Raw genomic sequence first — 16,296 nt, forward strand, 5'->3', positions numbered from 1 at the left:
ATTTGATTTATTAAAATAATAAAAATCAGCCAACTAACACGCATGACCAATAATTTTTAATTTGAGTAAGTCATTTTAGAAGTTTGTAACAGCGCCCTGTCAGTGATTTTACAATAAACTTAGGTAGGATTACTTTGTATTTATAGCCAAACAAATAAGCTAACCTGGGATTAAAATTTTACAATAGAAATATCATGTCTTTAGGTTGACTTTACATTAGTATGTTCGTTTATTTGGATACCGTAACAGCTAACTGATTAATACTAATAATAGCGATACCATCTGACCGTTTGTGTAAGATTTCGTTCTCCATAACGCGCAAAATTTGATTTTTTTAATAATAAAACCCCTATTTCAGTGTTTAGGTTAATAAATTTTAAAACATTTGTAAACTATGTCTTCAAAAAAAAAGCTGGAAGAAAAGCATCTTAAAATTATTAAAGAAATTCAACAGCATGAATGCAACAAACGTTGCTTTGAATGTGACCAAAGAGGTCCAACTTATATTGATGTAACCATTGGCTCTTTTGTATGTACATCATGTGGTGGACTATTAAGAGGAATAAATCCCCCTCATCGCATTAAGTCAGTGTCGATGGCTACGTTTACACCAACCGAGATAGCCTACATTGAAACAAGGGGTAATGAGTATTGCAAGAACATTTATCTTGGCAAATATGATGAAAGATCTAAGGCAAAGCCGGAATCTAGAAGTGATCATGCTAAGCTAAGGACTTTTATGGAGCAAAAGTATGAACAAAAGAGATGGTACATACCTCCGGAAGAGGCACAAAAACCATTAGATAGCGTCATTAAAAATGCAAATGAAAAGAAAAAGTCTTCAGATATTAAACCATTATCTTCTTTACTTGGTCCTAATGCTAATATTCAGGTTAGCAGAACTTCACCAAAACAGGAAGCAGTTACCAAAAAACCTGTTAATAACATTTTTGACCTTAATTCGCCCACTACAACTGCAAGTTCTGGTGGTTTTGCAGATTTCAACAATGCTTTTACATCTTCGGCATCAACAAACTCTTTTGATGCTTTTGGTGACTTTACATCTGGTCAACCACAGACTTCTGCACCAACTGCTGTCACTAGCTCCGGTTTTGCTAATTTCTCAAATATGATTGTTCCATCTTCAACTACTGCACCCACCATTCAACCACCTTCAGTTCAACAACCAACAATAACTCAACCTCCACAAGATAAGTATGCTGACCTTGGTGACTTATTTAATATTGACTCAAGTGCTTCTACCACTGATAACTCAGCATCAATGTGGTCTTCATTTGCTCAGCCCAGCTCTAATACAACTAACTCTTTATTTGGTTCTCCAAAAACCAACCAGCAGCCTAATACACAACAGCAGTCAGTTTTCGGCACAAATCATTCTAGTAACCCAGTTTCTAATTCTGTATTTGGTGGAGCACAGCAACAACCCACTTCTTATGGAAATTCACAGTCAATATTTGGCAATAATGTTCAACAGCAAGCACCACAACAGCAAGCACCACAACAGCAAGCATCAGCATATGGAAACGCTCAAACTCAAAATCAATTTGGACAATCTTACACACATCAAAATCAAACAGGTTTTGGAAAACCAGGTGTTTTAATACAGCAGCAACCACAATCTTTTGGTAATCCAAATCAACAAGCATTTGGTGGTTTTCCTCAACAACAAACACCATTTGGAGCAAATCCTCAAGCTCAGTCTGCTTTTCCTAATCAACCCAACCAACAACCATTTGGTAACACACAACAAACTACATTCCCAGCTCAACAATCCTATATGGGCACTCAACAAACCACAACGCAGTCACAAAATCCATTTATGCCAACAGCCCAGCCCCAAACTAATATTGGTAACCCTTTTATGTCACAACAACAAGCACAACCTAATTGGAATGGTCAGCAAACTTTTGGACAACCACAATCTATGACAACCAACCCTTTTACAGGAACTGCATCACAACCTATCCAAAAATCTACCAACCCATTTTTTTGATTTATTACAAAATTTGAATATATTGGTTATGGTAATTTTATTAAATGGTGTACAGTAGTTAAGTTGGATGTATTTGAATCCTGAAATAACCAGAATTAACTTTGTATGATAAACAAATATAATTTGAATTGTTTCATCGACCTATTTTGACTCATTTATTACCTGTTTTTTTGACCCACGCATGAATTTTGCTATGTAACATTCACACTACACTAATATATTGTGCAGTTAACAATGAGTTTGGTATTTTAGTGTCCAATCCTTTTTATTAATGATGTTTGTTGTCTTTTTAATGTTGTCATAGATTTTTATTTGTTGTAATGGTGTAAATATTTTAATTAACATACTTGTAGCAAAATTTAAACCACAGCTAAAAATTAATTACTTAACTTAAACAATGAATTACTAAAATCTGCCCAACTAGTAACTAATAATAAAAATCAATTTACAAAAAATTGAATAATTTTAAAATTTTAATCTAAATATAAATACCTACACAGTGACATAAATTTGTAGCATTCTTGAATCATGTTATTTATTTTTAAAACAAGTGGTTCAATCGGCAAAACAAGTGCCCACCAGAATAACTTGTTTAATTTTTAACTATGTTGTCATATTTGTCCTTACTTAGTCGTCAATTTTTTGTCCTTCTTATCGATTATTTATTTGTTTTATATTCAAGAGATAATGTCACTTTTGTTTCACAAATTAGTTGTTGCATGCATTAAACACTTCTATGTTAACAACTTTATAGGGCTAGTATTGTTAGTTAAATCCCAGATTTCAATTCTCTATTAGTAATTATCACATATTACGATTAATTTTCATTATTTTTATACCCTTTTGAGGTTGTTTTGTAACTAATATTAGTTAATATCTATATAATGCAATATAATATGTGAATTATAATAAATAATAGTTAGTATTTAAATGTTTAACAAATGTATTGTACTTCTAAATATATGTTAAAATTTTAGGTATATTTTGTATTAATATTTAAATAATTATTTCGAATCTGAAATTTTAACAGTTTGTTTTGGTCTAAGTGCTGAACAATTTTATTTCTTTATTTTTCTTAAAATACAGATAACATTGTAAAATATATTTAACTGTTGAAAAAGCAAGTTGCTACATAAAATTTATAACCTGAATTCGCGCAGTGTTTTTTTTTTCGGTTTGCCAGTCTTGGAATTATGTCTGGTAAATAAATAAGAACGTTCAAAACTGTGTTCAACCCATAATTTGCTGTAAAATATATAAGTATATTTACATATGTCTAATAATGTGTTTAAATTAAAAATTATTTAATACCTGTGTAAAAAGGCGGAGGATTTCGTGAGGAGTTTTTTTTAGTTTTTTTTAAACACGGATTATTGGTTAATGACCTACTGTTAGTTTGGGGCTTTTGGATTACATAAAAAAGAAATTTATACATCTTTTTTTGTGATATGTTCAAAAATATAAAGGAAAACTACAAAAATTTACCGGCTGTGATGCGAAAATTTGGGTGTTGCTGCCCATATCACAATCAGCTATGTTTCGCATAATACTTTTTAAATAAGTTAAAGTTAAAAAATATTAAATAATAACAAGCGTTCTTGCATTAACGAGGTTAATTTAAATAGTATTGTCACCAAAGTTGAGTGACAGTAAGTAATCAGTATTATTAAGCATTGACAATAGAATCACCGTTTGTGGTGTGAAAAATGTTATGTGTTACAACTATTTAACCACCAGTTATTATTTATTTTCAAAATAAGAATGCAATTTAAAAATATTATAAAAAGTCACTTCGTTAATAGGGGTTTGCTATTTACTTGTTGAATTAAAGAGGTGGATATATTAGATTTATTAAAAAACACCCTAAGAACAACGGTTGTGTTGCGCAAAATTTCTTGTGTCTGTTTTTTTTGCTATATTTGTTGCGTTCGATTTTAATTGCTTTATTATATTTAAGTGCTTGTTTATTTAATAAAATCAATTTTAGACATTTAAAATTTGGTCTAATTTATATCTTGATATCAACAACTTAAAACTAAGTTAAAAAACAAAATCATGTTTGTTGATTAAAAAATAAATTTTTGCCATTTAAAATTTAGTAAATGTATCTTATACGAATAAGCGATAAATGTGTTAAAATTGTTTTTTTTTTTTGGTTTATACAATTAAATTTTTAATTGTTTGTTAAAATTTGAAAAATATTATGTTAAAACTTTTAAATTAATTTTGTAAATTTTATTTTGTTTTTCAAATAAATCTTGTTAATCCTAAGTCTAATATTTAATAGGTTTAAATTTGTCTTTGTAGCGGTATTTAATTGTTTTGTTACTATCATACGACTAGCAATTTTTTTGTTAGTAAATTAGTACCTAAACACAAAAAAAGTTATACAATATGAAAATTCTTAACCTTAGAGTAGGCACTTAACCTTAGGGTAGGCGGGTCATGAATCACTATGAATTGGTGTCTTTGCCTTCTGGGTTGGCCAAACACCTAAATCTGAACCCATTACACTTGAACTCCTAATAATAAGCCCTTTAAAACTAAACCCCTTGCAATTAAACCCCTAATAACTAAACTCCTTGAATTACTTAGATTAAATCATATTGAAACCTGTAAAATAAGAGATATTATAAATTTGGGTAACAGGCTCCGGATTACATAGCACTGTTGCATCAAAATAAATACAAAAGCGTTACAGCAAATGTCATGAAACCTTCTTTCACGTATTTAGTTTGAGGATAAAGCACTTGATTGTTTTTCATACGAATGACGTAACAGTTTTTTGATGGTGACTAAGGAGAATATTTATTTGCCAAAGCGTTAAAACAAAATTTTTGATAATACTTGTTTAATAACAATAGTTTTTCGAAATATGCGTCTGTCCAGTGGGAGAGTATTGTTCATAACATATCTACATTAAGTAAAACTTTAAATTATTAAGTTGGTCTGTATTGCGTTTTGCTTGGCAGTTAGTTTTTTACTTTTTGCTGTACACTGCCTTACTGGAAAGTCTGACTTCAAACTTTAATAATAACAGACAGACAGATTAAAAGACATTTTAAATTGGTCTTATGGGTGTATAAAATAAATTTAGGTGACTGTAGCAAATTAAACGAGAATAGTTCGGGATTTATAGTTTAAATGGGTTTAAAACTTAAAAAAAGGGATCTCTATTAGTTTCGCACGCCCTACATAAACAGGGTGTGTAACCGAAATATGTCACATGTAATTAAACAAAGAGGTTGCATAAATTAAACCCTTACCCTAACCCTCACATATTCAGTTTACCCATTAACACATCTGACTCGTAAAGCGGACTAAGTTATACTCATTAAAACATATTTCAACTAATTTTTAATGTCTGGTTGAACAATTGCCATACTTAGGTTATAACGCCTTGTTAAATTCGGGCGTGCGAAAGTAGTAGAGATCCAAAAAAAGTTAATTACATAAAAATATTTCAGATTTTTTTATTAATTTAAATAAAATAATTAAAATAAAACAATGGAGGAGAAGTATAAAACTGAAATTGTTTCTATTATTGGAATGACATGTAATTCTTGTGTACAAACTATTGAACAAGAATTGGGAAAAAATGAAAGTATAAAATCTATTAATGTAAGTAATTGAAATATTATTTGTGTTATTACTTGTTGTGACATAAAAATATTGGGTACTCAATGTTAGTATATATATTTGTTTAATGTTTAAGGTATCTCTTAGTAATGCTAATGCTGAAGTCACATACGACAAAAATGTCTTGGAAATTACAGATGTAGTAAATCTTATAGAAGATTTGGGGTTTGACGCAAAAGGTAACTACTTTCTTTAAAAGCAATCTATGGTAATTTTTAGATTTTATTGTTTTAAAAAATTTATATTTAGTAAATCTTAGGGTTAAGTATTTTAAATATCACGATAATCATGCCTTTAAATAAAATTAGGTAGGGCTACTTCAAAAAGAAAATGTTTCTTTGTTAAGTTCTTTAGAACCTAGTTGTAATCTAGAAATTTAACCCATTTAGTCAGAAACTTAACCCATTTAGTCATGCCTAAACACATCTGTATGTTTAACTTACTTCTGTTTTTTCGCTTTTAAGCTAACCTGTAACCAAGTTACGGTTTTTGAACAAAGTAATTATCGACTTACTTACATCATTTGTTTGGCTGTATAAAAAATATTTTTTTTTTAACTTTGTGTGCAATCATACTTTGTTTTTCATTTTAAATATAATTTTTAATGCAGTGTTTTAACCTGTTTTTTTATTATTAAACTAAGCTTATTTTGTTGTTATTCTTATAAACACATGTTATTACTTTGTTATCTTAAAAATCTCGAGTGTAAAGTATATATTTGTTAATTAATTTTCTTAGAAACAACTTCCAACAATGAAGAAATTACAGTAAACATAGAAGGGATGACTTGTGATGCTTGTGTAAATACGATCACAACTAATTTAAAAAAGCTGGAGGGCGTTAAAAGTGCAAAAGTATGTAAAAGTCAAAATAGTTATACAGTATGTACATGAATAGATTAAAATAGTATTTAATAATCCATACTTTTTATTGCTTTTTGATCAATGTCATTCTATAATAATATAGTTTAACTTAAAAAGAAATTTAATTTAAAGATTGTTGGATCCATAACTGGATTTATGAATTGACTTTCACCTGTGTAATTTTATTTTAATCTTTTTCAGGTGTCACTTGAAAATAAACAAGGAGTAATCACCCACCTTAAAGACAAAGTTAAACCTGCTGATGTAATTGAGGTCATTGAAGATTTAGGTTTTGAAGCAAGCATGAGTGAAAATGGACAAGAAAAACGAACCTTAACTGGTCGCTTAAGTGTAGGTGGAATGACTTGTAACTCTTGCGTGAATTCAATTGAACAACAAGTCGGCTCCTATACTGGAATTTTAAGTATAAAGGTGAATTTTTTAATTAATTGAAAGTTGTTTTAGAGTGTTTATTAAAGCCTAACCTTGATATGATTGTATTACAACTCAATTACATACCTAAAAGCTATGTAATTTATTTGCTGATGTCTATACTCAATTTTTTTTTAATTTTAGGTTTCACTGGCTGAAAAAGAAGCAGTTGTAGAATACAACCAAGAGCTTATCAAACTTGAACAGATTAAGGATGCCATTGAAGACATGGGATTCGATGCAGCTATCAAGTATGGTGTCATTCCTTCCAAAACTGAAGTAAAGACCAATAATCTCATCAGTTTGGCAGAAACATACACTGTTGAAAACAATGGCAGATTGGTTTCAAACTCTGCTGATCTGGATAGCGCATCTTTGAATTCTATTGACGAAGGTTCGATAAAGAAAATTATTATTGGAGTGGATGGTATGCATTGCAAATCTTGCGTAAGAAAAATTGAGGAAAACATGAACCAGTTAAGCAGTGTTTCAAGGGTTAAAGTCTACCTTGATGAAAAACAAGCTGTAATTTTATACAACCCTGAAAAAATATCACCTATTGAACTTGCACAAAAAATTAAAGAGTTAGATTTTACAGCAACTTTACCGAATGGACAGAAATTTGCTCCCATTTCTACAAATGGGGAGACATCAATGCCCAAACTTAAACCACCAGCTTCGGTGTTTATTAAATCTTCAGACAACTCCTCACAAAAATCTGCGGCAATTTTGTCAATTGATTCAACAAATTCAAGCTCATCTAAGCACACAAAATCATCGAATGGTTTGAAGACTGCAAGACAGATGGCAAAACGAAAGAAAATTGAAAACAAAAAGGACTTGTTGTTGAAGGATATAAGTGTACCAATGGAGGATGATGTGGAAAAATGTTTTATTGCCATCACTGGAATGACTTGTGCTTCGTGTGTCAACAATATCGAAAGAAATATAGGTGGGTTGTATTAAATGAATTGTTAAAGTAGCAATAAAACCTATAAAAACATTTTTTATTGCCCTAGTTCTATATTTTTTATTTGTTACAATCTTAAAATTAAAATAATTTTTAAATTTAAATCTTTTGATTTTTTTTTATAGGCAGAGAAGAAGGTATCGTTTCAATATTAGTTGGACTTATGTCAGGTCGTGCTGAAGTTAAATACAGACCAAGTATTGTCGGCCCTGAAAAAATTGTTGATTTTGTTGAAGACCTTGGTTTTGGGGCAACATTGCAAGAAAACAGCAACAAAAATGGACAAATTGAACTTAACGTAAGAGTAAACACTGTGTTTATTGTAAACATTTTAAAGACACCTCAACATTTTTAAAAGTATAACATATTTAAATTGTGTTTAAAAAATTAAAACAAATTACCTTACAAGGTATAATTAAAACAAAGTTGATAATTTGTTAAGTAGTGTCTTTTCATACAAATCCCTATATGTTGATAAAACTGCTTAGTTGTAAATATAAATGACTGATCAAATCGTGACGCCATTCTTGTTTCCTGTCTTATAACAATTACACTTGTTTAACGTGCAGATCACTGGAATGACATGTTCGTCATGTGTTCACACTATTGAATCCAGGTTAAACGGTGTACAAGGTATAACTTATGCTTCGGTTGCACTTGCTACAGAAAGTGCTGTTGTCAAATATGATCCGGCACTTATTGGTGGGGCAAGGGACATTATTGAAATTATTGAAGTATGTTTTTTGATGTTTAATTTTTTTTTTTTAAGTTTTTAAAATATAAATTTTGGTTTTTAATTATATTTACTGTGAAGACAACAATTACACAACACTGGCAACTTCCAAAAAATTGTTCATAAATAATTAAAAACCAATGTTTTAAAAGCAAGCTAATTTTGGTGTCATATTACATTGATTCACAGAATTTAAACATTTTCTAAGAATTTGCATATAATGAACAAATTTCCTTTTCAGGGTAGTGGCTTTAATGCCTCAATTCGAACAAGTGAAAATAAGGGAGGTTCCTTGGATCATAAAATTCAAATTAAACAATGGAGAACCTCGTTTTTTACTGCGCTTATTTTTGGTGTACCTGTAATGGCTCTTATGATTTATTACATGGCATCAGGGGCTCATAATCATCCTTATTTAGTTGTACCCGGCTTGAGCTTACAAAATTTGTTAATGTTTTTGCTTTGCACACCAGTACAGGTAAGTGGTAATATTTATATCTAGAATTTTAATATTTGTATATAGGATTTAAATAATTTTATAAACAATTGGAAGTCTCTTAAAAAAAGAATACAATGATTACCGTATAACATTTTTTCAGCGTAAGGGTAAAATAAAATTTACATACAGCGATAGTCTTCTGTACCTTTGTATTTTTTTTATTATTTATTTGATAAAGTCACTTTTGTTAAAAGTAACCAAGCCTAGGCTAGTTGTTAAACAAATATATTGCTTTTCTTTTTATTTATTTAAACTAGTTTTACTCTAGGAGGATATGCTTAAATTGGGTTAGTTGAAATTAGGGATGGGCCAATCAAATCCGAGTCCGAGTACTCGGCCCGAGTAATAAGAATATTTTAGTACTCGTGCTCGTCGAGCATTTTTTAGTACTCGGACGCCGAGTAATAATTTGTCCTTTAAGATCGTATACGATTTACTAAACATAAAAAAACACGAGGTTTGCCTTTTTCTAATAAATTATAATCTTCTCTCGATTTATCACGTTATTTAAGCAACGATTGCGCAACAAATACACTTTTTACATAGTAAAATTTTACGCATAATAAATTTGAGACTTTTACATTTTCGTTTAGACTTAAAATGATATTGCTATTAGCGGTTAGTAGTTTTGCCAACGTTAAACACATTTATAATCCATAAATAGGTGTTTTTTGGCAAATTTTGCAGTTTAAAATTATGCGGGAAAGATTCTCATGAACAGTTATATACGTTAAATGACGTCATAACCGAGTACTCAGACTCGGCCGAGTATCGCGACAAAATACTCGGGCTCATCGAATCCGAGTAATTTGAATTTCAGCCCATCCCTAGTTGAAATATAACAAAATATAGTTAAAAATATATATTTTTAGATATATGGGGGTCGTTACTTTTACATTCAAGCCTGGGCTGCAGTAAAACACAAAACCGCCAACATGGACGTCCTTATAGTAATGACAACAGTTATATCTTACACTTACTCTGTAATACTCGTAGTTGTGGCCATGCTACAACAAGCACAAGGAAGTCCCAAGACCTTTTTTGAAACTCCTCCCATGCTGTTTGTGTTTATTGCATTGGGAAGATGGCTGGAGCATATCGCTAAGGTGAATATAAGTTTGTTTATGAAAATTGTAACATGTTCCTTAATGTATATTTTCATATGTTTCATTATTAAAACACACAAATTAAAATATAAAAAACTTTTGGTAGCGATTGAAATATATGCTCTTTTTTTTAGCCCATGTGTTTTTTTTTTTCAATTTAAATTTGAAACATTTTGGAGTAGTTATTACCTCCCGTGGATTTCTAGAGTATATTTGTTGTTTATTATACCAGTTTATGTACACAAGGTTTTTGTTTTGATCAACACTTAATTACTTTAATAAGGAAATATGTAGACTATGAAGGAAATCTGTAGTTAAAGACTAACAATATTTAGGTTTTTGGTTTAATAAATATCTTGTTTTTAAAAAACAAAATTAAATGCTAATATCACAGAATTTAAATATGTAGCTTTGTATTATTTAATTACATTACTTGTTGGGATTGTTCAAATAGTCTGGCTTAAGATCTGGTTCAACAAATAATGTAATTTGATTTCCTAGGATTTAATTTACATACAGTACATACAGAGTATATACAATACTTTCAATGGTTTTAATTTCCTTTTTTATTTTTGAAAGGTTTGTTAACATAATATAGCCATAGATGTAAAACGTTTAAAATATTTAATTTTACTTATAATAAACATACTCTTAACTCTTTGTAACTTAAAACATGTGTAGTAAGTATTTAACTACAAAAAATAATATGTATATATGCCAAGTTTTACTAATAAAGTTGCAATATTTTTAACGTTTTCATAAAAAAAAATTTTCAGGGCAAAACATCAGAAGCACTCGCCAAACTAATGCAACTACAAGCAACCGAGGCCATTCTCGTGAAATTTGCACAAGATGGAGTGACGGTCCTCATGGAAGAGTTAATCACTGTGGACCTGGTGCAGAGGGGTGACTACCTCCGGGTGTCACCTGGTACCAAGTTTCCCACAGATGGAAAGGTGGTAGAAGGAACTTCGATGGCAGATGAGTCAGTTATTACAGGTGTGTATAGTAATAAAAGGCTATAGTTGCTCCAATAAAGTAGATCATTTTTATGTAGGATGTGGTATATTTAACTATTGAGTTTATTTTATATAAAGGTTCAAATCAATTTTTCATATAGGTCTATTTACTGTCAACTTTAAATTTACTATTGTTGTACATTTAAAATACCTTTAATTCCATTTTAATCTGTTTAATAAATTACTTAAAATCAATTTTAAGGTGAATCTATGCCAGTAACAAAGAAACCAGGTTGTCCAGTAATAGGAGGTTCAATCAACTTGAATGGATCAGTGCTAATGCAAGCCACACATGTTGGTTCTGATTCTGCTCTCTCACAAATTGTGAGACTTGTAGAGGAAGCACAAACCTCCAAAGCTCCAATTCAACAGGTTTTTACAGTTAATTGTTTTTTTTCAATTATGTGACGTTTTAATTTGAAAATTGTGTGGTAAACCTAGAGTGACTTTTCTTGATACACTGTGTTATTATGTGTCACAAAACCTAAGTCAATATTTGTGTAGGTAAAACTTTGACATCTGGTTATGGTTTATCATTAAGTATAGGATAAACTATTAAGTTGATAAATATAATACTCCAAATTTTTTTATGTCACTGCCTTGTGCATTATTAAAGACATATGAATTTAGTATACACATTATTAAATATTGAACTCCATTTAATGATAATCATTTTGTACTATTTAAGGTCGCTGACAAGATTGCAGGTTATTTTGTACCAGCAGTAATTGTATTATCATCGGTGACTTGGATAGTTTGGGTGATTGTTGGATTCAGTAATCCAGACATTCTATCTCCATTTGCGGAAAAACATAAGTGAGATTTTTTGCTTTAAAGGGTTTTAAAAAAAATGTAAAGATAAATATTTCTAAACGATGTAAAGATAACAGGTGTTAGGACTTCTATCCTTTAGTTTATTCATTTAATGATCGTCATAAAATTGTTTATTCACGTATTCACTTTGTTTTATCATGGCTTGATAGGCCAATAAATCCTTATTTTAAAAAATAATTATTTAACAAACTTACCATTTGCCAACTAATAAATTTTAATTTTTTGTGTTTGATTACAACAATTTGATTCTTTATTACAATTTTTTACATAAATTTTGTATTTTGTTAAAAATTTTGTCTAAATTTGATTAATATTTTTAGATACCTATCTTCTCATGAAATGGTTATCAGATTTGCTTTTCAAACTGCCATCACTGTTCTGGCCATTGCATGCCCCTGTGCTTTAGGGTTGGCAACCCCGACAGCTGTTATGGTTGGGACTGGAGTTGGTGCTCAAATCGGAATTTTGATCAAGGGTGGTGAACCACTTGAAACATCACACAAGGTACTGTAAATATGTTTTTGCAAGAATTCTTTTTATTCATACCCTATTGCAAACTTTAATAATGTACTTTTAAATAACCACAGTACCAAAACAATATCAAAAGTGTATTTATTTTTAATTTAGACAATTACATTTTTTCACAGGTTAAAACTGTTGTGTTTGATAAAACTGGGACAATCACATATGGGGAACCCAAAATTGTGAAGGAATTGTTATGTAACAGTGAACAAGGAGGCTCAGGAATGTCACGCAGAAGACTTCTTGCTATTGTCGGCACTGCTGAGAATGCAAGCGAACATCCACTAGGAGCTGCAGTTGTTAATTATGCCAAAGAGGTAGAATAGTTTAAATTATATATAAAAAAATTGTTTTAAAATGGTAAAAATATTTTATAGAACTGTAAAAGTTTACGGAAAAACATTTTAACTTTTTTTTAGATTTTAAGATTGGATACACTGGGAAAGGCAACAGAATTTAAAATGATACCTGGGTGTGGAATTCAATGTTCAGTTACTGGAATTGAAACTGTTTTACATAACAGCAACAACTCCTATGGAAATGACCTGGTAAATATTCAATTAAATGATCTCAATATTTTTCGAATTTAAAATTTAGGCCAATTATTAGGTTTTTGTAATATATTTTGTCAGATTTATATTTTAAATATTTTAATTTGTGTTTTACAGCCTGAAGAAAACTTGGATTTAACCTCTGAGGAAACTACTTCCTTGCAAAGCTTATCACAACAAAAGAAATACTCTGTTGCCATCGGTAACAGAGAATGGATGAAAAGAAATGGAATTATTCTGTCACATGATATTGATCGAGCTATGACAGGTTTTTTTAAGATTTCAATTTAATTTGGATTTTTTTATTACAAATAAAATATGTGCCCAACAGTTTAAATCAAAAATTTTATTAAAACAAAAAATCAATTTTATCAAACAATATTTTAATGCAGTTATTAACCTAATAAACCTTTATATTTTTAGAACAAGAGGAATGTGGATACACAGCAATCTTAACAGCGGTAGATGGTCACTTGGAATGCATGTTAGCCATAGCTGACACTGTCAAAAGCGAGGCAGCATTAGCAGTACATACTTTACAGCGTATGGGCATACAAGTGATATTACTTACTGGTGATAACAGAAAGACTGCAAAAGCAATTGCAAGACAGGTAATTTCACAAACGTGTTGGTTTAGACAGTAAAGAGACTGCTAATTGTATAAAATTAGTTATCTAGTACCTATACATGTGGGCATTCTAACTTTTTTGATTTACAAAAATGTTATTTTTTTTTCTTAATCATTCAATCTCAACAGGCTGGGATCAAACAAGTTTATGCTGAAGTTCTACCCTCCCACAAAGTTGGTAAGATTCGACAACTGCAAGAAACTGGCCAAAAGGTGGCGATGGTGGGTGATGGAGTGAATGATTCTCCAGCACTTGCTCAAGCTGATGTTGGAATTGCAATTGGAACAGGAACTGATGTAGCTGTGGAAGCTGCTGACGTTGTGTTGATCAAAGTAATTTTAAATTATAAAAATTTATATATACTTGAATAGAAATTTATGTTAAACTTTTTAATTTATTTTTTCTAGAATAATCTTATGGATGTCGTAGCAGCAATAGATTTGTCTCACCACGTGATTCGACGAATTCGCCTTAACTTTATGTTTGCATGTGTTTATAACTTAGTAGGTATACCCCTCGCAGCAGGGGCATTTTATGTGTTTGGCATTGTACTTGAACCATGGATGGGGTCAGCAGCTATGGCTCTTAGTTCAGTTTCGGTTGTGACCTCTTCGCTTTTCCTTAAAACGTAAGTTAATCTGACCAAGTTATTTAAAAAAAATAATATTGATAAAAAAAGGAATATTGTAACATAGGTTTTAAAAAAAGCAAAGTTGAAAAAATATCACTACTAATTTGATGGGAAAATTAGTTATCTTTAATTATATTTTTAATATCCTTTTTTTTGCAACCACATCGTTAATTAGGTTAAAAGGAAAGTTACAAAAGTGGCGTGACTCTTATCCATCAAATCTATCTTTAAGCCTGGTTTCGAATAACCCGCTGTCTATTGCAAGTGTGGTGTTATCTAGAGCCAACAGTTTATTATCGTTTCACGAGAGTATTAATTTGAGTCATGATTCCTTGTGAAAATTTAAAACTTTCATAAATTAAAATGTTGTTGGTAATTATATTTAATTTTTTGGGACCTTGGTTATGGTAAATTAGTTTGGTGTAGTAATGTGGTATAGAGGTTCAACATGGTGGTTATGCGGGATATAAGGAATATTTTTAGTTTGATTATGGATGATTTTTAAGTATATATAGAAAAAGTTGTTTTACTTTTATTCTACATTATACAAAAAGGTGTATTTATTTGTAAACATGACAATTTATGAAATTATAGTTACAATAGATTAGTAGCCAATCCCCTATTTAAAAAACGTATTAAACAAATACCAAATACTTAATAAATGTTTTTAAAAACAGATACAAAAAGCCAGCAGACAATCGATTTGGACTTCCAAAATTCGTCAATACAACTGATGTATTGTATGACAACCAAGTTACAGCTATTTCTGGTGTTGAGGGGGCAATTAAACCTTCAGCTGGACGTTCAATTGTAAACACGATAAAAAACAAAGTGTTAGAGTCGATTCACTCTTTGTCAATTGATAATGACGACCAGAGATCAAACAAAAGGTCACTGGGGTCATTGTCAGGTAAAAGGTCATCAAGTCACCCTAAAGAACAACAGCTCTCGCTTCTGTTAAATGACGATGAAGAGGATCTTTGTTAACTTTTTTATATAAATAGAAAGATTATATTGTTTCTTTTATGCTTTTTTGCAACTTGTTTTTATATTTAAATATTTCATATGAAAGCGTTATACTTAGGGCACAATTTAATGCAAACAATGATACAACTTATAGTTCTTTGTTTTGTTATTTTTTTTTACTTTATGACCTAAATTTTTATTGGCACTTAATCAATAAATTTAAATGAGAACATCATTCGTAAGACATAGGGCGCAACCAATCAATATTACAAGCATTTGTATACCCATAATGCAGCATAAACCTAATACCCATTTTTAGAAAATAAGTGACTTTTTTTTGTTTAATTATTTATGATATAATTTAACGATTTAAAGTGGTTTAAAGGCTTTAGTTGCTGGACAAGGTTACCTTAAAATTTAACTTTTTTTTTTGTTAGTTTTAAAAAGCTAACAATTTTAATAGCAATTTGGGTTCTTATAGTCAACATAAGTATGCAATTTAAAAAAAAAAAATTATATTTTTATTTCATACAGTTTTGTAAGATATTTATATTATTTATAACTTTAATTATGCAAACTTAAAATCCCATTAGATTAAAATGGTTTTGGATAATTTATATATTGTAGACTAATCTGTCTAAGTGGGGTGGTTGTTTAAATTTTAATTAAAATCTTCTTTGATAATTATAAGTAATTTTATAGTACAAAACTTTTCTTTATTGTTTCTTACTTATTTTCTTGAACTTTTCTTATTATGTTTTAAAGTATGGTAAATAAAAATTCACTAACCATGTTGTGCTTATAAATTAAAATCAGTCAAAACAATCTTTCAAGTAAATAACTAATCATTATAAATAGTTTTTGGGTTACCTTTATTTATTCAAAAGA

The 16,296-nt window shown here is 30.0% G+C and overlaps 2 protein-coding genes across 3 annotated transcripts; both read left to right on the forward strand.

Annotated features, from left to right (window-relative positions):
• Nucleotides 1-362: 362 nt before the first annotated feature.
• LOC145747136 (uncharacterized) lies at nt 363-3,074 on the forward strand. Its single transcript, XM_082564860.1, has one exon. The coding sequence runs from the start codon at nt 395-397 to the stop codon at nt 2,012-2,014; it is 1,620 nt and encodes a 539-aa protein (XP_082420986.1). The 5' UTR covers nt 363-394; the 3' UTR covers nt 2,015-3,074.
• Nucleotides 3,075-5,486: 2,412 nt separating this feature from the next.
• On the forward strand, nt 5,487-16,052 carry LOC145763891 (copper-transporting ATPase 2-like). Of its 2 annotated transcripts, none has more exons than XM_082575443.1 (20): nt 5,487-5,635; nt 5,730-5,832; nt 6,392-6,507; nt 6,718-6,948; nt 7,093-7,900; nt 8,044-8,216; nt 8,488-8,652; nt 8,893-9,129; nt 10,023-10,256; nt 11,033-11,255; nt 11,478-11,647; nt 11,964-12,091; nt 12,430-12,613; nt 12,757-12,948; nt 13,051-13,179; nt 13,300-13,450; nt 13,606-13,793; nt 13,940-14,143; nt 14,219-14,439; nt 15,120-16,052. In XM_082575443.1, exons 1-20 carry the CDS (start codon nt 5,522-5,524, stop codon nt 15,427-15,429), a joined length of 4,281 nt encoding a protein of 1,426 aa, XP_082431569.1. In that variant the 5' UTR covers nt 5,487-5,521; the 3' UTR covers nt 15,430-16,052. The 2 variants fall into 2 exon arrangements, with proteins under 2 accessions (XP_082431569.1, XP_082431570.1); XM_082575444.1 differs by having other exon boundaries at nt 14,618-15,255.
• Nucleotides 16,053-16,296: the final 244 nt, after the last annotated feature.

This window comes from Corella eumyota, chromosome 1 (assembly GCF_963082875.1).
Source record: "Corella eumyota chromosome 1, kaCorEumy4.1, whole genome shotgun sequence".
Lineage (NCBI taxonomy): Eukaryota > Metazoa > Chordata > Ascidiacea > Phlebobranchia > Corellidae > Corella > Corella eumyota.